The sequence below is a fragment of the Zingiber officinale genome, chromosome 4A (assembly GCF_018446385.1).
Source record: "Zingiber officinale cultivar Zhangliang chromosome 4A, Zo_v1.1, whole genome shotgun sequence".
Taxonomy (NCBI): domain Eukaryota; kingdom Viridiplantae; phylum Streptophyta; class Magnoliopsida; order Zingiberales; family Zingiberaceae; genus Zingiber; species Zingiber officinale.
Genome location: NC_055992.1, coordinates 99480014 through 99501350, shown reverse-complemented (window position 1 = coordinate 99501350; position 21337 = coordinate 99480014). Strand labels below are relative to the sequence as shown.

General features: G+C 35.8%; 1 protein-coding gene across 7 annotated transcripts in view; it reads right to left on the bottom strand.

Moving 5' to 3' along the window:
* LOC121970327 overlaps window positions 1–21337 on the bottom strand; it is a 44049-nt gene that overhangs the window by 1052 nt on the left and 21660 nt on the right. For 2 of the 7 annotated variants that reach the window (XM_042520952.1, XM_042520957.1), the window contains 5 exons: window positions 10074–10156; window positions 9423–9625; window positions 8562–8677; window positions 251–618; window positions 10–139 (listed from right to left, as the gene is read on the bottom strand). In XM_042520952.1, coding sequence (XP_042376886.1) covers window positions 10–139; window positions 251–569 — 449 coding nt within the window. In that variant the 5' untranslated portion in view covers window positions 570–618; window positions 8562–8677; window positions 9423–9625; window positions 10074–10156. The remainder of the gene's footprint in view (window positions 1–9; window positions 140–250; window positions 619–8561; window positions 8678–9422; window positions 9626–10073; window positions 10157–21337) is intronic. The other 5 variants (XM_042520953.1, XM_042520955.1, XM_042520956.1 and 2 more) reach the window with 3 other exon arrangements.

Genomic DNA, 21337 nt, shown 5'->3' with positions numbered 1-21337 from the left:
CTAACCAACCTGCTGCCGATGCTGGCGTAGAGGTTGGTGATGATCCTGTCTTCGTCGTCAGAGAAGCATCCATGCTTGATGTTGGGCCTCAAATAGTTGAGCCACCTCAGTCTGCAACTCTTCCCGCACCTATTCAGACCTGCACTTCAACCAATCAATCATTCATTCATTCATTCAATCAATCATCGACAAGAAGAACCACACGATCGACTGTAATTAATCTGCATGATCTGATAATCTCATTAATTACCAGCTTTATGAGGGAGAGCAATCCAGTTACCACCAGTGCCATGCTTCTCGATGTACTCCTTCAGCTGCTTGTCTTCCTCAGGAGACCAGTGGCCCTTCTTCACGCTGTCCTTGTCACAGCAGGGTGCCCTCCCCATCTTTGTCGATCGGCTAATGTGTAAGTGTAACCCAGAGAAGAGAAGTAGATATTGCACGTACATATAGTTATAACTATGCATATATATATATATATAGGTGAAGGAACAAGAATATAGTGAAGTATAACATGTATTATTTATAATACTTAGCGCAGCACCATCAGCATCACCTGTAGTAGACATGATCCCCGGCACATGTCTGATCTGATTTACTTAATCTGTTTTTGGTACCCTGTAAATTAATTGCCATTACAATTTCCATGAAAAATATATATATAAATGATCCATGCATGTGAGTGAAAGAGATTCTGACATCCATGGATCCGTATACTTGCGGCTCTATGTGAATTAGGTAGCCTTATCCCATCACTGATAATTATTATTGAGACTTCCCCTCTCAAGTTACACAATAAATGCTGTTATTGTCAAAATATATATATATATATAGACTTCCCCTCTAAGTTACACAATAAATGCTGGTATATATTGCCAATATATATGTGTATGTGTGTGTGTGTGAAGGCATTAAATGGCTTGCTAAAAGGGTTTAGAAATGTGAATGATGGTTTTTTTTTCTTACTGAGGTGGAGTGAATTAATGATTATAGTGAATAGACTGTTTGCAATTAACTCTAGATCACTTAAACAAGAGGCTCCATAATATGGAAGAGGCTGCTCATGAACAGCTTAGCTTTTAGCATATGAGCAAGAGAGAAAAAAAAATGCATAGCCAATTGCACTGAATATAAGAAGAGAAAATTAAACCTATTCGATATTGTATAACAAGTGAGATGTTTTATCTGGCATTTATTTCAGTGCCTGTGACTTGCTTAGATGTGGTTTCTGACATAACAAGTATACTTGCCTATCTACATAAATTAGGCTGGGATAATTGTTACTTCTCCTCTCGAGTTACAGTACTGATAAGCTACTGTATATCTCATGTGTTACCATGCATTGTGTTTATACGTATTCCTTTACTGTCTTTTTGGACCATTACTTCTTCAGTAGTTGGCTTTCAAATTGGACCATTGCATGTTTTTCTTTTTATCCACTTAGCTGGTAGTTTTCTTTGATGTCTTCACAGTATACTTTTTAGTTATCTTCATTCAATTACCTTTGAGCAATGCCTTAAGGGCATTAAGACTCATGCTTTCCCTATAAAGTATTTCCTTAAAAACTCCGACTTCTGTTTATTTAACTGATCCCATTCTTAGGGATGCATGTGTAGTTTGAAGAGTGGCACACACAGAAAAAAAAAGTATATATTAGATTCACAAAAGTCAAATGTAATTTGAATCCAATCACCTAGTCGATCGACAAAATCATGCAAGAGCTTATTTGAGACCATATGTATAAAATTCTTGAGGTCCGAGGTCACATATATATATATATGGGAGCATGATCATTCAAGGGGTTGTTTCCTATATTTTGTGTAGGAATACATTAGAAACATCTAGATAACAAACTATCAAGTGTCTTCTCGTACTTTAGTAATGTTGATAGCTATTAATTAAGTTTGGGATATATAGCATGTGCAACAAAAGATCGTTTAGGGAAGAATATACTAAACTACAGTACTTTTGTGTGTTTTTTAGTATGTAATAGTCATGCGCTTTATGTTATCTATATCGTTTAAATTAGTTTTTTTTTTATTAGTTAAGTTGTTATTTTCCATTTGCAAATTTATCTTCTCAAGAAGTTACTTCTATTGTCTTGTTGAAATTTATCTTCTCAAGAAGTTACTTCTATTGTCTTGTTACCATAGTTAAGTAGGATCGTGATCCTATGCGGGATCGTGATCCTATGCGGGACCGCGATCTTATGTTGGATCGCGATCCTATGAGGGGATCGCGATCCTATGTATGATCAATTTGGGGTCACAAGATCGGATCGATAGGATTGGATCGATGGATCGGATCAGTAGGATCATATCGTGAAATCATTCAATCATATCAAAAACGGAGTAAAATGATAATACTACTAAGAGTATTTTGGAAGATGATAAAATCTAGTAGAGTTTGTTGACTCTTCATCACGCACCATCTTCTTGTACCATTTCTTGATGAGGTAGAGGCATGAGCCATGGACGATGTAGAGCACATAGACGACAACAAAGAGGTGGTGCGAATACCAAAATGCATTGAATCTAGTGAACCGCCAAAGGGGGTTAGTCAGGCTGAGCCGGTTCCGACGGAACCGGTGATGCGCCAACACGCAGACGATCGCCATGAGGATCAACATCACGACCCCCGTCCCCTTCACAAACCACCAGTAGTTCAACAGTCACTGGTCGCCGAAGAAGAGTGTTAGCTGTACATACTCGGCGTCACTTCAACGTAGCAGCCACAAGAAGTCACAGATCATGTGAGCTGACGCAAAGTGCCATACCGACTACAATCCCCGCCGCAATCACATATTCATCCATCATTAGCTTCAGGAATTTTTTTTTTTTTGTCAAAAAATGAGTATGATCGTTTGTAACTAGGATCATACCAATTTTACCGATCGTAAGTGATCTCAATGATTCTGCTCGGATTCCACCGTAAAAGACAATTCCAAATGATTTGAATCGTGATTCCGCAAACCATGTTAGTTACCTAATGCTTGAACTAAAATGTAGCTACTTTTAAAATTTGAAGATATAAGAGCAACAGACAAATACACATGACTCAAATCAAATGGTAGACAAAATCAATGCATAATATATTTTTTTAAGGTACGCACTATTACCGTTGTTTTTGGAATCTAGCAAACTCCATGTTACTTCAAAGTAAATACCTTATTCTAGTGGGATTATTCTGTGCGCTTTAAATTAATGACTTTTAACTTGAGTGGTGGAGAATGGAGATAGTGAGGTTGGCATTGAAAGTGGTGGTTACTAGGCATTTTAAAGGTTTAGCTCTTCATGTTCTAATAAATGCCAACTAAACGTGATTAGAGAAAAACTATAAAAAGAAGACACTCGTGTCTATTGAAATTTTGGTACAGTTGATACGACAATGGATGGATCAAATGCTCGTGTTTATTTTACTATTTGAATTTGAAACTAATTAAATGTTCTACTCGAAAACTACTTTACTATTCTAAAATAAACAATTTATAAGCTAATTTTTCCCCCTCTTTAAATGATAAGTAAGACAATAAAAGCTAAAGTAGAATAAAGGAAGAAACTTGATTATAATTACAATTTCAATGTGTATCATTAGCAAGTTAATATGTCAAAAAGAGATTGAAGTATAATCTTAATCTTTTATATCTGAATTATATATGTAGGCAAGGCAAGTTAGTGTTAAGGTTTTTCATATTGTTCTTTTTGTATGTATCATATGCCTATCATAATAGTAGGTCTACCAACCAAATTATTGGGAAAAGATGGATTACCAACTCATGCAATCATCGAGGTTCTTCACATTGTTCCATCAACATCGATCTAGCCAAAGTATAAAAAATGGTTGGTGTACCAAACTTGTTGTGAAAGGTAAATTGGTAAAACCAAAGCTTAACTCAACATATTAAATGATATGGAAGAGCCTGGTCCAACATGATGTTGTATTTTTTATTCAATGCCTTCATTTAAAATTCTAGAGAATTTGGCAATATCTTGGAATAGCATTCTCATGAATAACATGTTCCTATAATTAATTAGGATAAATGGAATCCTTGTAGCTAGATGTCAATTAAAAATATTATCAATTGTCCTAAAATCTCTAATAGTAAACTCAACTTCCTCCTCACTCCTTGCATCAGGAAAAATTTATTCTCACTTCTTGCATGTAAATTTTTCTTTGCTTCAACTCTCTTTCTACTCCCTAATGCATACTGATTTACCTAATTATCCTCATTTTTTTAGGTACAAAAAGCTCAATTAATTGATATACTTGATTCTAGTTAAATGGTGCTGAATTTAAGAGGAATTATACTTCATTTTAAATTTTTTTACCTATAAAAATAATGAGGGATTCTATTCTATAAAAAATAATGGTATAATTCTTCCTAAATTCAGCATCATTTAACTAGAATTGAGTATATCAATTGATTGGTCAGGCGAAAAAAGAGTCATGCTCAATTTGATAGAAAATATACTAGATTCTAGTTTAAATATATTGAATTTAGGAGAAATTATACTTTATTTTAAACTTTTATAAAAAAAATATGACAATTAGGTAAATCAGTGTGCATTAGGGAGTTAAAGTAAAGAAAAATTTGCATGAAGGAGTGAGAATAAATTTTTTCTGGAGCAGGGTCTATGAGGAAGTTGAGTTTACATATAGAGAATTTAGGACAATTTACCCTTAAAAATATATTAAATTTTATTGTTTTATTTTGAGAATACACTACAACATGGTATAAACTAAAAGAAATTAGCATCTTTATACTAGTTTAGACAATAATATCAGATATAATAAATATATAATGTACATATTGCAGTAAAAATGCTAATTTGTATGGTAATTCTGTAATTTCAACTTATATAGTACAAAGGTCAATATAAAATAGAGAACATACTATTCTCAACAAGACTCATGGATATGATTGTTATAAAGTGTATTGCTAAGTCTAAAAATTCCATGACAACTTATTCAAGGTGTTATTTAAGGTGTTATTTACATAATTATCCTCTCATGTGATAGCTAACTTTGATTTCCTAATTTACTCCCTCTCAATAGTATGGAGCAGTCATGAGGGGGCCGTCAAGATGAAAGATTTCATCTTTTACAGAGAGTATTTTAGAGAAATTGAAGGAAAGGCCATATCAGCCCCTGACCATATTATATACAAATTAGAGAAACTGAATGTGCCTAAACATGTTGAAGTGTGCCTTCGAACATCTATACGAGAAAACTTCTTTGTCTTCCTCATCCAACATAACACCATGAGAAAATATGCCTGCGAGTAATGGTTGATTCCAAAAATCTCCAACCTAGTCTTTAGAGAAGTGTTGGTTTACATAGCATCACTAGGGATGGCCTCGGTTCATTGAAGAAGAGAAAGGGCAAAACACCCAATGTTCCATATCACATGTGCATTCCTATACTGTCGTGCACAATTACAACACTATGTGAATGACTAACCAACCTATAGAGTAGACATGTTTGTACTTCAAAAGATCGAGTTTATAATCTTGCTAACCTAATATAAAATGCGTGAGCCCCTCCAAATAGATTCTGTCCTTTTATAATTTGCTACTGATATTCAGAAAGGATTACTTGTTAGTAAGCATATAAGCCCAATAAACCCATACCACGAGAACTTTAGTTGCGGACACAATATATCAATTCCTCTCACTCAATTCCTTATATCTGACTCGAGAAACTTGATATCCAACAAACAGTCTTCTTCCGAACAGGTCAACAAGACCAATCTATTAGGACACGTAGAGAATCAGAGGGTGAGTAGCTTCATTTGTTTCTTTGATGATGATTTATGATACTCGAAGTCGAAGCGAAGACTCCACAACGTTAACACTTTCATTTTATTTGGTATTCACCTTCTTGAGGTGACTAATCCAAAGGTTCACTCTCCTCACTGCCAGATGCACTATGAAAAACTCCTTTCCGGAGATGAAACCTCATACAATCTCAACACGAGAAATACAAGAAGAAACGCACAAGCAAATACAAAGGAAATCGAAAACGATTTACAATAATGAAATATTGCTTAGCTTACTCTCTTGTTGCGTGGAAATGTCTCTTGATCGGTTAGAAATGCAGCAACACTTCTTCCTAACATCCCAAGCATCGACGGCGAAAACCCCAGACGAACTCCCCTTTATATCGAAATTGTTCGAACCATTTTTCAGCTCCCAATCGATTCGCTTTTCTTTGCAATCGATTGTCACATAGAATTCGACCGTTCAACTACAGAAGAGCTCTTTTTTTAACTCTTAATCGATTGGTGAGCCATATCAATCGATTAGCAAGGCCTCAATTGATTACCCAATCGATTCCCAACTTTTCTATTCTCTCGTTAAAAGCCTTAATCAATTAACCCAGTCGATTAACAGGATCTTAATCGATTAGCCAATCGATTCCCCAACCTTCTGTGTTTCTCGCGACAAATGCCCCAAATTGATTAGCCCAATCGATTCGTGAAGGCTTAATTGATTAGGCTAATCAATTCCCAGCCTTATTCTCACGCGAGAATGCCTCTTAATCGATTAGGCAACTCCTATAATTGATTAAGCTTAAATCCAACTGATTACCCTAATTGATTGTCCAACCCTAACCACTTGATCGAATCTAGGGTTCACTTTCCCAATATCCGGTCAACCGTGACCTGTTGGGACTTCCCATTACCTAGCATCTAGTCAACCTTAACCTGTCAGAACTTCTTCACTAAGTATTGGGTCCTCCGTGACCCACTCGGACTTTCTCTTTGTCAACTTCCTGTTGGACTTGCAATTACCAAGTGCAATCCTCCTTGACCCACTTGGATTTTCCTCTTGTCAAGCCTCCAGTTAGGACTAGTTACTAGGTAGATTTCCACCCTTCCTAATCTCAGTTAGAGTTTTCTTTTAATAACGTGTGGTCCTCCTTGACCCACTTGGATTTCCCTTTCCTAACCACAACTAGTCACTCTGTTGGGTTGCAAGGTTGAAAATAAAGTCCCACATTGAAAATACATGGGAAAGATCATGGATTTATAAGAGAAAGATATCTCCATTAGTATGTTGTATTCTAGGTAGAACTCAAAAATAAAATCATGAGGGTTTAAGCCTAAAGTGGACAATATCATGTCATTGTGGAGATATCTAAATTTCTTTTAATCCTAACAATTGGTATCAAAGCTCGGACTCCCAAAAGGTATAACCGCCGACTGTGCACAAGAGCTATGGTCTAATTGAGTCATGTGAGTAAAATATTGACTCGAACAAAGGAAGTGAGGGCTCCCGTGTCCAAATCAAGAGGATCAGACACTAGGCAGGAAGTCCTAATTGCAGCTAGGCAAGGAAGTCCTAGTAGGTCGGATGGACTGAGGAGCAGGAAGACCTGGTGGGTCGAGAATATGACGTGGAAAGTCTGTGGTCCTTCGTTTGAGGGGGGATTGTTGGGTTGCAAAGTTGCAAGCAAAGTCCCACATTGAAAATATATGGGAAAGATAATAGGTTTATCTCCATTAGTATGAGGTCTTTTTGATAGAACCCAAAAACAAAATCATAAGGACTTAGGCCCAAAGTGAACAATATCATATCATTGTAAAGATATCTAAATTTCTTTTGGTCCTAACACACTCGATAGACTTCCACCCTACCGAACCTCAGTTTCAGACTTTCTTTTGCCAACGTGCGGTCCTCCTTAACGCATTTGGATTTTCTTTTGCCTAACCGCAGTTAGGACTGGTCACTCGATAGACTTCCGTCCTGCCTAACCTCAGTTAGGATTTTCCTTTGCCAACATGTGGTCCTCCTTGACCCACTTAGACTTTCTTTTGCCTAACCGTAGTTAGAACTAGTCACTCATAGACTTCCACCCGTCTAACCTCAACTAGGAATTGCCTAACCCCGCTAGGACTTTCACACCAAGTATCCAATTCTCCTTAACCTAAATGAATTTTTCTCTTGTCAACCTTTCTGTTGGACTTCCCCTTTCCTAACCCTCAAGCTTAGGAATTAATCTTATCTAGCCTCTAGTTAGGACTTTTCTTAATCAAGTATCCAATTCTCCTTAACCTAAATGGATTTTTCTCTTGTCAACCTTTCTGTTGGACTTCCCCTTTCCTAACCCTTAAGTTTAGGAATTTACCTTATCTAACCTCTAGTTAGGACTTTTCCTAATCAAGTATCTAGTCCTCCATGGCATACTTAACTTCTATCTCACATATTGTCAAACATTGAAACACAAGCTCGAGTTCATTCGTGCTTAGTCAACTTGGTCAACCTTGACCTATGGAAGATTACACCAATAGAACCATGAGTTGGAGCCGAAGAGACAAGAAGAAAGACGCAACCATGTGGACTCAAGTGTCCAGCCATGTTTAAGTGAAGATGGGCTTTGTCTAGGCTTTGCAAAAACATTGCCAGTCTTTCTTGTTTGGACTGTATTTATTGGTTTGTTCAAAATGATCACCGTTTTTTTCTTTTCCTGCAACAGTTTGTTGAGTTGCTGTAGTGTTTGTTTCTTCATCTCCATGTATGATTCAACAATAATTTTATCAATCTTATAAATCAACTTGCCTCTCATGTATTTTCTGGTGGAGCTCTGAGCAGCCAGTGAAGTGCATCCACCAAACAAAATCTCTGCATTGAAGATGAGTTGGTCGCCAATATAAGCATCCTGCCTTGGATGTGAACTGCATGTTAACACAACAATAATAAATATGACTGAGAAATCATGTACAGAAATGGTTACAGATATGATCATAAATGATACCACATGACAGTGTATAGAAGTGCACAAGTAATGGTTGATGATCAGTAGGATTGGTGTGACCACAATAGACTTACGAAGGACATAAATTGAATCCCTTAACAGAATTATAAAGGATAGTTACATCATACAATCTTCAGTTCTAAAATTTCACCAGCATAAATGCTTAAAAGATTACAATATGTAAACGTATTATATCATAGTATATTAAAAATACTACAATTTTATATATATATTAGATTATTATATACATATATATCAAAATTTCATGTCTCTAACTGAGTACATCAGTATATGAAACTACATACTACAAACGATGATTTTAAAAAACATTAAAATAGAAGCAATAGAATTTGTGCTAATGAAGCTTTATAAGACACAGCATTGAAGGGTTTAGTATTGGACATTTTACTCTAGTAGCGGTAATTCCATAATGGAGTAATCATGCACATTTATTTCAGAAGGTTCACATGATTCCAGTGAATGACGAGGCCACAGCAAACGAGTAAATGCACCAAATGAAATGCTAGAGCAGGCAAGCATTAAAACATAGTCCTGGAGTTTGTCAATACTTGGTCTGGAGTTTTATTTTTCAGCCACATGAGATTTATGAGAAATAATAAAATTCATTGATTAGCATCATGCTTTATGAAATGTAGATCCGCTACATTAACGGCCCCCTAGTGCCGACCACACGGATATAGACGGTACACAAGTGTCAGGCGCATGGTGGAATAAACCCCAGATCGTCAGTTCCTGAGAATCGACCCTTGGCCATTACATCAGAGACGTCATGCGCCCACCGTCTGTGCTACGGGGCAGCATCATGCTTCATGAAGCTTGCAGGGATCATAGGTTACTGAGAAAACCCCTGTAAAGAATAAAACCATAATTTTCCATGACACAACTTGAGTGTTACAGAGAAAATATTGAATTAATAGCTTAAACGATCCATAATATTAGTCAATTTATTTATTTCAGGATTAACTTTTTTTTAACAAACAAGGTATTTACATTCAATTTTAAGACCAGTTTACCAAATGCAACTTTAAACGCAGGTGGAAGTAACTTAGCTGATACAAAAACCTGAGTTAAACAAACACCTATGCTATTTCTGTTAACCGTTCTAGCACACTACAGTAAAACTTGAGTTCTCAAATTTTATTGACCAAATATCTTAACTTTTGCATGGCACCGATAAATCCCTTTGCCATGCTACTTTCTCTTCATTTGATTCTTAACATCCTCATTTAAAACGCCTAGGAATATAAATATAACAATTTGGGGTTTAAAACTGAAACTTCCTCCTGTGGACTTACATTGTCCATATTAGTTATGCTCCTCATCAGATAAAAGTTCCCAGCCTCCCACTATAAGATTCTTGAAATTTTGTTAAACCAACCTGACATGAAGTAACGTTGGCCCAAAATTAGCTGTTATTGCCCTAGAAGGTCGAAGAAAAACAGCTGATAAAAAGTGGTCGAATGCAAACACAAGTATATGTTGACAAATATAGACAATCAATATTACATTATAACAAAGCTGACAAATTAAAGTACCCACTTAAAAGGTTTACTAATGAACGATGCCTTGCCACTGGAAAATTTTCTCACTTACAAGGTTTACCTTAGATATTAAAAAATCCTGAGAGAGTTGCACCTACAATAAGAGGAAAAGTATTCCAAACTTCATTAGGGAAGCTTAAGGATCAGAACCACAAAACAGAAGCGCAATTTCCTTCTACTAAGCTTGACTTCTGAGAAGCTCAAAAAACATGAGCATCTCGAAAAGGGCAAGTTTCATTTGTTGTTGTGGTTAGGGAGGAGATGGATGAAGGACAATTTGCTTTTCTATAGATAACTGCAGATTTTGTAGTTACCTACAGAGTTATCATGATGACCAACAAAAGGAGCTGGTTGGTTCAAAGGCAAGAATTTTGAATTTTAGTCTTGAATCAGGAAAAAAAATGTTCATGATAAGAGAGAAATTTTTATATCCAGACAAAAAGGAAGTCTTAAATACAGTAGAAGATTCAGTTTCCCTTGCTTGAAGAGAAGTACAGATCTGCTAGAAATGTAAGAAAAAAAATGGATATAGAAAGAGAAACCAATCTAAAAAAAAAGGAATTTCAGATTAGCTTTAAGTATGACTTAGAAGATGTTCCTACATACTTAGAAGATGTTCCTATGCATGGTATGGCTGAACTACAGCATGCTCAATAGGAGCTGTGCACCTCAATGGATGGTTTTCAACCTATAAACATGCAACTCAGTTTATTACCATATTTTTTATGCAAGCTTGATGGACATTTCTGAGACCACTGACGTTGAAAACAGAACACATCATTTTCTATGAGACCATAAATTAGCATTTCTGACTTGTCTACTTGGGTTGGATAAAAGTAGAAAAGGAAGGGAAAGGAACACAAGCACATGGGACTATGGGAGACTGAACATATCAATGATTGTTGGTTCTTAGAAGCTTGTACTCAAGTTTAAATCAACCAAAGGGAAACATTTATGCCCTTTTAACTTGGGAGGACGGAAACAAACAAGTGGAAAGATTTCCAGGGCGAACTTTTTTTTCCCTTATTTACTTTGTAAAAAAGAATGGATTATTTTTCTTTCTTTTGATTACTTAATGGACCAACGGATTTATAAATCCATTAGCATATCATTTTTTCTTCCATCCAAATCGGGCAAAAAGTAATTCCCACCATTCAAGCCAAATTTCTCCTATTCACAACTGGCCTCAAGTGACCGCAATCGGTAGCCCCATGAAGTAGCTCCCTTGAGGTCACTGACGTAGCTGCGCACAACGGCCCCGCGAGGTCGTACACGTGGCCAATCATGGCGGCCCCATGAGGCAACCTCACAAGGCCATGACCTTGTTTTCTCTTCTTTTTTTTTTTTCCTTTTCCTCCCTGCACTACAGATCTTTTTCTTTTCTCTTCCCCTTTTGTTGTCTTTCCCTAAGGATTTTTTTTTCCTTTTGAATTCCTTTCCAATTCTGCCTGTGACGCAGTCATAGCCAGTCCCAATCCCAGATAAAGGAGGGTTGCATTAGGTTGTCAGACAGTATTAAAATTATGACAAACATTTAATGAATGAATCCATTAAACTATTTTGCTAATGCTAGGTTGTTCCCCGAAAGGAATGCGTTGCAGGATCCGACTGTAATGTCTCGGCAAGAACCGCTACATCTCCAGAACTCGGGTGTAGTGCTAAATATGTAAGAGTTCACGTTGCACGGTTGGACTGTAACGTATTGGCAATGACCACTACATCTCCATGAGAACTTGGGTGTAGTGTTAAATAGGCAAGAGTTCTCACATCATGGGTTGGATAAGAACAAATATAATAGAAAAACTAATAATCTAAGATTTGGAACATAGAACATAGAAACTCGCGCTGGTAAATCATTGGAGGTAGTAGATACGATGATTCGGAGAACAATTAATATTTTGTGTGTACAAGAGACAAAATGGATAGGCGAGAAGGCAAAACTGATAGAGAACTCGGGTTTTAAGTTATGATACACAGGAAAGAGTAAAGCAATAAATGGAGTGGGTATTGTTGTAGATAGTTCGTTAAAGGATAAAATTATAAAAGTATTTAGAAAAATGATAGAATTATATCCTTTAAGATAATAGCAGTAAAAGAAACTATGTACATAATTAGCATATATACACCGCAAGTAGGAATAGATGAAGCTATCAAACCAAGGTTTTGGGACGACTTGGATAAAATATTACAAAACATTCTACCAGATGAAATAATTTTAATAGGAAATGATCTAAATGAGCATGTCAGAGTGAAAAATGAAGAATATGAGAGTGTACATGGGGTTATAGATTTGGAACGAGAAATGAGGAATGGAAAACTGTATTAGATTTCGCGATAACATATGACCTTGTATTAGCTAATACGTTTTTTAAGAAAAGAGAAGAACACTTGGTCACGTTCAAAAGTGGGAATAATTAATCGCAAATTTACTTTCTTATGCTTAGGAAGAAGGATAGAAAGATCTGTAAAGATCGCAAGGTCATCTCTGGAGAAAGTTTAACTACTCAACGTAGGTTAGTAGTGTTGGATATATGCTTTAAATATAGTATCAATAGAAAGAAAATATATACGACACTTAAAATTAAGTGGTGAAAGTTAAAGGATGGGAAGTAAAATATATTTAAGGAGAAAGTAGCAGTACAAGTATTAGGTGAAATATACGGTGATTCTAATATAACATGGAAAAAGATGGTATCAAAGTTGAAAATAGTAGCTAAGAAAGTACTTGGTGAGTCAAAGGGGCATGCACTACTAAGTAGGAATCTTGGTGGTGGAATGAGAAAGTACATGAGAAAGTGAAGGAAAAAAGAATAAATTATAAGAAATTATATATTTGTAAAAACGAAAAAAACTTTAAAAAATATACAATAGCTAATAAAGAAGCTAAGAGAGTAGTGAATGAAGCAAAGAATGAAACTTTTGAACGATTATATCAAAAATTGGATACAAAAAAAGGGGAAAGAAACATTTATAGAATAGTTAGAGTGAGAGAAAGGAAGACAAGAGATCTTATCCAAATAAAATGTATTAAAGATGAATGTATTTGGGAACTAGTAAAGAGAAATAAAAGAACAGTGGAAGAGGTATTTTTATCAACTTTTTAATAAAGGTTTAGGTGATCAACTTAACTTAGGTAATGTAAGCAGGTCAAATAAGCATAGAAATTTAAATTTTTATCGTAAAATTCAAACTTCAAAAGTAAAAAAACTTTAAGTGGGATGTACAATAGAAAAGTTGTTAGACCAGATGATATTCCGATAGAGGTATAAAAGTGTCTAGGGAAACAAGGTATTGAATGATTTACAAAATTATTTAACATGATATTAAAAATAAAAAAATGTTTGATAGGATAAGTACTCTAGTTCTTTTATATAAGAACAAGGGAGACATACAAAATTGTGTAAACTATACAGGTATTAAACTAATGAATCATATCATGAAACTTTAGGGAAAGTAATAGAAAAAAGATTACAGAAAGAGACCACGGTGATCAAAAATCAATTTGGGTTCATGCATGGAAGGTCGACAACAGAAGCTATACATCTTATTAGACAATTAATTGAAAAATATAAGTGCAAAAACAAGATCTACGCATAATATTCATTGACTTAGAAAAAGTTCATGATAGGTCCCAAGAGAAATTATATGGAGAATTCTAGAAAAGAGAGGTGTTAGCATAACATATATTAAACTAATTAAGGATATGTACGAGAATATAACGACTAGAGTAAAGACTTCAAGCGGAGTAACTGAAATATTTCTAATAAAGATAGAGTTACATCAAGGATCAACTCTAAGTCCCTATCTTTTTTCTGCACACATTTAAGACATAGCATCGTGTTGCATGTTGTTTGCAAATTATATTATTTTAGTAGATGAAACACATGAAGGAGTAAATGCTAAACTAGAATCTTGATGGGAAACACTAGAAAGAAAAAGTTTTAGGCTTAGTAGAATAAAGACAGAAAATATGAAATTTAAGTTTAGCAATATTAAATATAATGAGATATTATTAAAATAGGAGATGATGAGTTGCCCGAAACTGAGAACTTTAGATATTTAGGATCATTTTTGCAAAATGATGAAGGGATTGAGAGAAATGTCTTACATAAAATACAAGCATGATGGTTGAAATGAAAGAAAACGTCAGGTATTTTATGTGATCGTAAAGTACCTCTAAAAGTTAAAAGTAAATTCTACAAAATCACAGTTAGATCTGTTATGTTATATGGAGCTAAATATTGGGCTATGACTCGAGCACATGAGAAAAAGATGAGAGTTGCAGAGATGAGGATGTTAAAATGGATGTGTGGACATACGAGAATGGACAAAATAAGAAATGAAAGCATTAGAAAGAAAGTCGGAGTTGCATCTATTGAGGAAAAACTCCGAGAGATATGTTTAAGATGGTACAGGCATGAACTTAAACAACCAATAAATGGTCTAATTAGACGATGTGAAACTATAACAAACACGCATATCAAACGAGAAAGAGGAATATCAAAAAAAACTTGATTAGTAACAATAAAATAAGATAAAAATTATTTAAGTATAGATGATGATATAGTAGAAGATAGAGCTCAATAGCGTAAAAGGATCCATATAGCCGATCCCACCTAGTGGGATAAGGCTTGGTTGTTGTTGTTGTTGTTTGAATTCCTTTCCCTATCCTTTCCACCATCCCAACTAAACATAGCCTAGTTTGAGAACAGAATGATTCTGCGATGAAATACTAGAAGATGCATATTTAAGACTGTGTATTGTAATTTTAGCTTAGAGAAACATAGCAAATAGAGTTTCTACAGTTTTGATTAAATATTCATGTTCCAGTGATAACAACACTTCCTAAAACACAATATGATAGCTACTATCCTCCTTAACTCCCATGTTTTGTAGAATTTAGAGTATTGGTACATCTATATCCAGAAAGAGATTCTGACATTTAAGAATTAAAAGGATCAGCTACATAGAAGATCAGCTAACAACTTGAAATCTTTCCCCCAAACACCAAGGCAGGTCATACAAGGTTCTTCATGCAGTCACAGTTAATTGTTTAAAAGATTTCAGAATCTTCAGGCACATAATATACATGAAGCGGAGAATGGATGCGGATTGTTTTTTTGTACTTTCATCAGATAACATGGAGCAATAAATAGTTGTGTATGAGCAATAAGCACTTGATTCATTTAATTTTTTCTGTAGTTTGTTATTAGTGATACCATGTCTCCAACTGTACCAAACAAGGACAAAAAGAACAAACACTATGTCCATTTCATTGTCTATTAGAAAATACAGCACTATATTTCCACATGGTCTTCCAAACTGTGAATTGTTAAAAATGCTAGAACTCAGCTGCAAAATTCAAATTAGATCTACCAACAAACCTACCACTATATTGGCTAGAAGATGTGCCAAGCTAATGGACTATTCAAACAACATATGTGTCTTACAAAATCATGTAGCCGAAGTGATCAAAACATAAGAAATTTAATAGGAAGGTGAAACCTAAAAAGAGAATGACCGTCAGTGACAAGGATATAGCTTATGGTAGGCAGAATTTAAAATCTCATCCCATGACAGTCGGCATGCATGAACTTTTTCATTCTTATTTGCCAAACAATGCGAGAGAGGCACCTAAACGACTAAACCCGCATAAAGTGTGCTTGCTAGTCCTTCGTCCAAGCTTGTTCTTCATCCGTGAGAGAGCAGTGAGTTCATCCTTCGTTTGCTAAACCCCCAATATGAGAGCTCATTCTTTGTATGCGAGCAAGCTCCTTCACCCACAAGCGAGCCACAAGCTCATCCTTCATTGTGAATCCTCAGATGCACATAACTCCATTGCGAGCTCTTCCTTCTTTTGTGAGCACATCCTTCACAAGCGATTACCTTCAGCAAACACCAAGCCACTTGCCCAATCTACCTCCCCCAAGCTGGCAACATTCTATCCGAGTTCAAGAAAGTTCCCATCTGAGTCCTGCATCCTACAAAACCCTATCCATCATTGGCAACACCTCCTTCGAACGAGTGTTACTCATATTCTTTTTCTTTCCACTCTCCTTTCCCCTCCTTGTCGAAGTGACCAACACCCTTTGTCGGTATAAGACAAAACTGTTTGTGCAGTTAGCACTAATACTCAAACTCAGATTTTGATATATAATAAAGGGTTAAAGTTAGATGTTGTGTTTTCTAACCTATTTATCAAGTATGCAAGATTGAAAGACTTTATGAGACTAATCAACTCATTTTTCCATCAATTGGTATTAGAGTCTTCTATTCCAAATTCTTAGGGAAACATTTTTTTTAATTTTGAGTACAAAGTTGTCTTTGTGCAATCTCAGTTTTAGTTCTTATATCATGCTGCAATTTTATTTTATCATCGCGATTTTCGTCGTTGTGCTCCCGAAAACTATGAACAATATCGCGACAGGCCGGAGAAATTATGACAACATCACAACTTCCACCGGAGCAGGGAAAGCGTCGCGGGAGGCTACTTGCAATCGTGTTCCTAGGTCGGCGAAGACGTCCAAGATGGCCGGCAACACGCTAAACGCTGCTTCTCACGTTTTCTACTCATCGCGAGTACCGGTGACCAACAGTGGGCCACTGGCGACCAGCTTCATGCTGGAGGTAGTTTTCTGAGGTAGAAGAAAGCATTACAGTTAGTCAGAGATGTGTCCGTGGTCGGCGAGTTGGTTGTGGCCGCCTCTAGTTGTTTCTACGGATGTCGGCGGCCACGCGGGCCAAAGGTGACCGGGGTCCAACACTGGAAAGGGTCGGCGACTACCCCAGTATGTTGTCGGTTGGCTATCATGGTCGACAACCGCGGTTTTTACGGTTCGCGTGGAGTGGAGGAGTGCGGCGAAGGCGAAAAAACGGGCAAACAGTTTCTTCATAAAAGTTTTTTATTTAAAGAAAAACAAAAAACAAAACCACGTTTTGTTACGTGGTTTGAGAGGAAATGATAGTTTTTGTATTATGTCACTTTCATAATTTTGAATTTTAAAAAATTATTAAAAAACAAAAAGTAACCGCCCATTTGACATAATTGTCCTTATTTTATCCCCTTTACTGATACTCCATTAAATTTAATTATTTCAATAAAATAATTTAATTAAATCATTTTATAATATTAATTTAATTAGATTATATGGGTTCTATTAATATTTATTATTTTAAATTAAATTAAATTTGAATTATATGCCACCAAAGTGACCTCTATTATTTAAATTTAATTTTATTTGAAATATTAAGATATTATTGAGGTATTAAATAAAGTGTAAATATGTATATTTATGTAAGTATTAATAGGTCTAAAGAAATATTTATATTTAACAAATTATACATTTACTTATGATAATAAACATGTAACAATTATCAAGTTTATTTGTTATGTTTCATGCATATAATAAATCAATCCAAAGATAGGTTTATTATTTGTCATTCATTATTATAACAAGAGTACCACTTGCAAATCATATTACTGTCTAAAGACTTGATATTGTTGTTGCACTAGGTATCTTTAGATGGGATTTATCATCAATTGATTCCAAATGAGTATGTTATTTATGTTATAATTCTTGTGTTTCTTTTAGCAAATGTTGCTACTATTTCTACTAACTTAAGTTCAATATCGATCCTTAATAGTACAAATTTTAATGATTGGAAGGAAAACATTCTTATTGTTCTTGGTTGTATAGATCTAGATCTTGCGATTAGGATAGAACAACCCACTGCTCCTATAGATTCTAGTTCTTCTGAACAGATGGCTAGATATGAGAAGTGGGATCGCTCTAACCGCATGAGTCTTATGATCATCAAGCGCGGAATACTTGAGACTTTTAGGGGTGCGGTGTCTAATAGTGTCACCAAAGCTAAGGAATATCTCGAGGAGATTGAGAAGCGAGGCGGAAACAAGCAAAATTCTGAAAAGCTTGATTTCCATGAAGTAAAGGTAAGGGAAATGTTCGGGAATATATCATGAAGTTTTCCCGCTTTGCATCAAAGTTGAAGGCACTTAACCTTGAATTGTCGAACGACATGCTTCTGCATTTAGTGCTTATATCTTCCGAACGAATTCAGTCAATTCCAGATCAATTATAACTGTCAAAGGGAGAAATGGACTATTAATGAGCTTATTTCTTACTGAGGAAAAGAAGTTGAAGCAAAACAAGGCTGAAAGTGCCTATTTGGCAAGCACCACTAAAGATAAGGGCAAGAAAAGAAAGAATGAGGCTACTAAAGGTCCTTATGTGAAGAAACAAAAGCAGGATCATGACAAGAAAGATTGTTTCTTCTGTAACAAGCTTGATCATGTCAAGAAAGAATGTCCTCAATACCATGCATGGCGTACGAAAAAGGATACATTTCTAAATTTGGTCTCTTCTAAAGTAAATTTAGCTTCAGTACCTAGAAACACTTGGTGGTTAGACTAGGGTTGCAAATAAGCCGAGCCGAGCTTGAACTTGGGTCAGCTTGAGCTCGAGAAAATTAAAGAGGCTCGGCTCGAGCTCGAGCGAGTTTCTGAATTTGAGCTCGAGCTCGAGCGAGTTTCTGAATTTGAGCTCGAGCTCGGCTCGACTCGAAAACAGTGAATTTAAATGTAAAAATAGGTGCGCAAGCTAGGATTCGAACCTTCAACCTTTAACAACCTAATGAAACACTCTAGCCACAAACACCTCCTCAACTTATTATTTAATTTTCCTGGAAACAGTCTCTTGCAAAAAATAGGGTAAGGCTGCGTACAATGGATCCTTCCCCGGGACCCCGCATGGCGGGAGCTTCGTGCACCGGGCTGCCCTTTTTAACTTATTATTTAATTTTAAAGTAGTAATTATTTTAAATATTAGAATATTAAATTAGTCGAGTTCGAACAGGCTTGACGAGCCTTCGAGGCAGTATTAAATGGGCTCAAGATTGGTTCGAATATAAAACGAGCCGGCTCGAGCTCGGTCAACTACCAACTCGAGTCGAGCTTTAACCAAGCTGCTCGCAAGCGGCTTGACTCATTTACACCCCTAGGTTAGACTAAAATGTCACTACTAACATAAGTGTTTCAATGCAGGGTTGCATGAACTGCCGAAAGCCAAGTGATGCTGAAAGATTCATTTATGTAGGTGATGGCAAGTCGGTTGAAGTGGAAGCAATAGGACATTTTAGATTGTTGTTAAGCACTTGTTATTATTTAGACTTAATAGATACTCTTGTTGTACCGTCATTTTGACGGAATTTGATTTATGCTTCTCATTTGGACAATCTAAGTTATTATTGTTCGTTTAGAAATTGTCAGTTCAGTTTATCTATTAATTCTACTGGTATTGGAACTGGATCACTTATAATTTATGACAATCTATATATGTCTGATATAAATGCTTCTTATATTGAAACCCTAAATGTAGAATTATGTGGTACTAAGCGTAAATTTAATAATGAAAACCCAAGTGCCTTATAGCACAAACGTTTAGGACACATCTCTAGAAATAGAGTTGAACAACTTGTATCGGATGGAATTTTACACTCCATTGATTTTACAGACCTAAATGTTTGTGTTGAATGCATTAAGGGCAAACAGACCAAAAGAAACAAAGAGGGCGCACATAGAGCTACGGAAGTATTAGAATTGATACATACAGATGTTTGTGGACTATTTCCAACACCTTTTTGGAATGGTCAATAATATTTTGTATTATTCATTGATGATTATTCTAGATATGTATACATATTTCTTATTTATGAAAAGGCTCAAACATGGGATGTTTTCAAATCATTTAAAGTTAAAGTCGAGAATCAACTCAACAAAAGAATTAAGAAAGTCAAATCTGATCGTGGTGGAGAATACTACGGTAGATATGACGGTTCAGGTGAGCAACGTCCAAACCCTTTTGCTCAATACCTAGAGGAGTGTGGAATCGTCCCACAATACACCATGCTAGGCTCACCAAGCATGAATGGTGTAGCTGAACAACAAAATCGAACTATTAAGGATATGGTAAGGAGTACGTTAGTCATTCAATTTTACTAGAGTCACTCTAGGGAGAAGCATTAAAGACAGCAACTTACGAGTGCCCACTAAAACAGCTACTAAAACACCATTTGATCTTTGTACAAGACAAAAGCCAAGTCTCAAACATTTTCATATTTGGGGATGTCTAGCTGAGGCTAGACCGTATCGGCCATATGAAAAGAAACTGGACTCCAAAACAATAAGTAGCTACTTTATTAGATATTCTGGCGATCACAGGGCTATAAGTTTTATGATCCCAAAATAAAAATCATCTTTGAGACGAGAACTGGAACGTTCTTTAAGGATATTGAGTTTGGGGGGAAGAATAAAATAGCATACCTTGTCTTTGAGGAGGAATGTATTCTCACTACTCTTCAAGAGGAAATGGTTTATATTTCTATGATTGCTGCTGATAATAATCGGAATTTTATTCCTATCAGTGATCAGGATGCAATACAAGAACAACAAGACATTATTAATCACCTCCGAGAAGAACAAACTCAACAACCTCATGAACCAATGTCTGAAAAACAAGTGCTTTTACGTAGATCCACTAGAGAAAGGCAAAGTGCTATTTCGGATGATTACATAGTACTACTCCAAGAATATGAGGAAAATGATGGTATGGCAGAGGATGATCCGATCAACTTTCATCAAGCCATGCAAGATTCAAATTCTCAAAAGTGGATCGAGGCAATGAATGAGGAGTATAAGAATGTAAGACAATAAAGTTTAGGAACTTGTCCTATTACCAAAAGGTGTAAAAACTATTAGTTGTAAGTGGTTTTTTAAAACCAAACGGGATTCAAACGGTAATATAAAAAGATATAAAACACGTCTTGTAGCTAAAGGCTGTAGGACCGTTGCGGCCGGTTAGAAGGGGGGTTGGATAACCTGTAAAAATAAGACAACCCTTTCTCGAACTCTCAACAGTACACTTGTATAAAATTAAAGCAGTAAGTAAAAAGCAGAAAGAAAGAGCCAGAAGGTTTTTACTTGGTTACAACCAAGGAGGTTG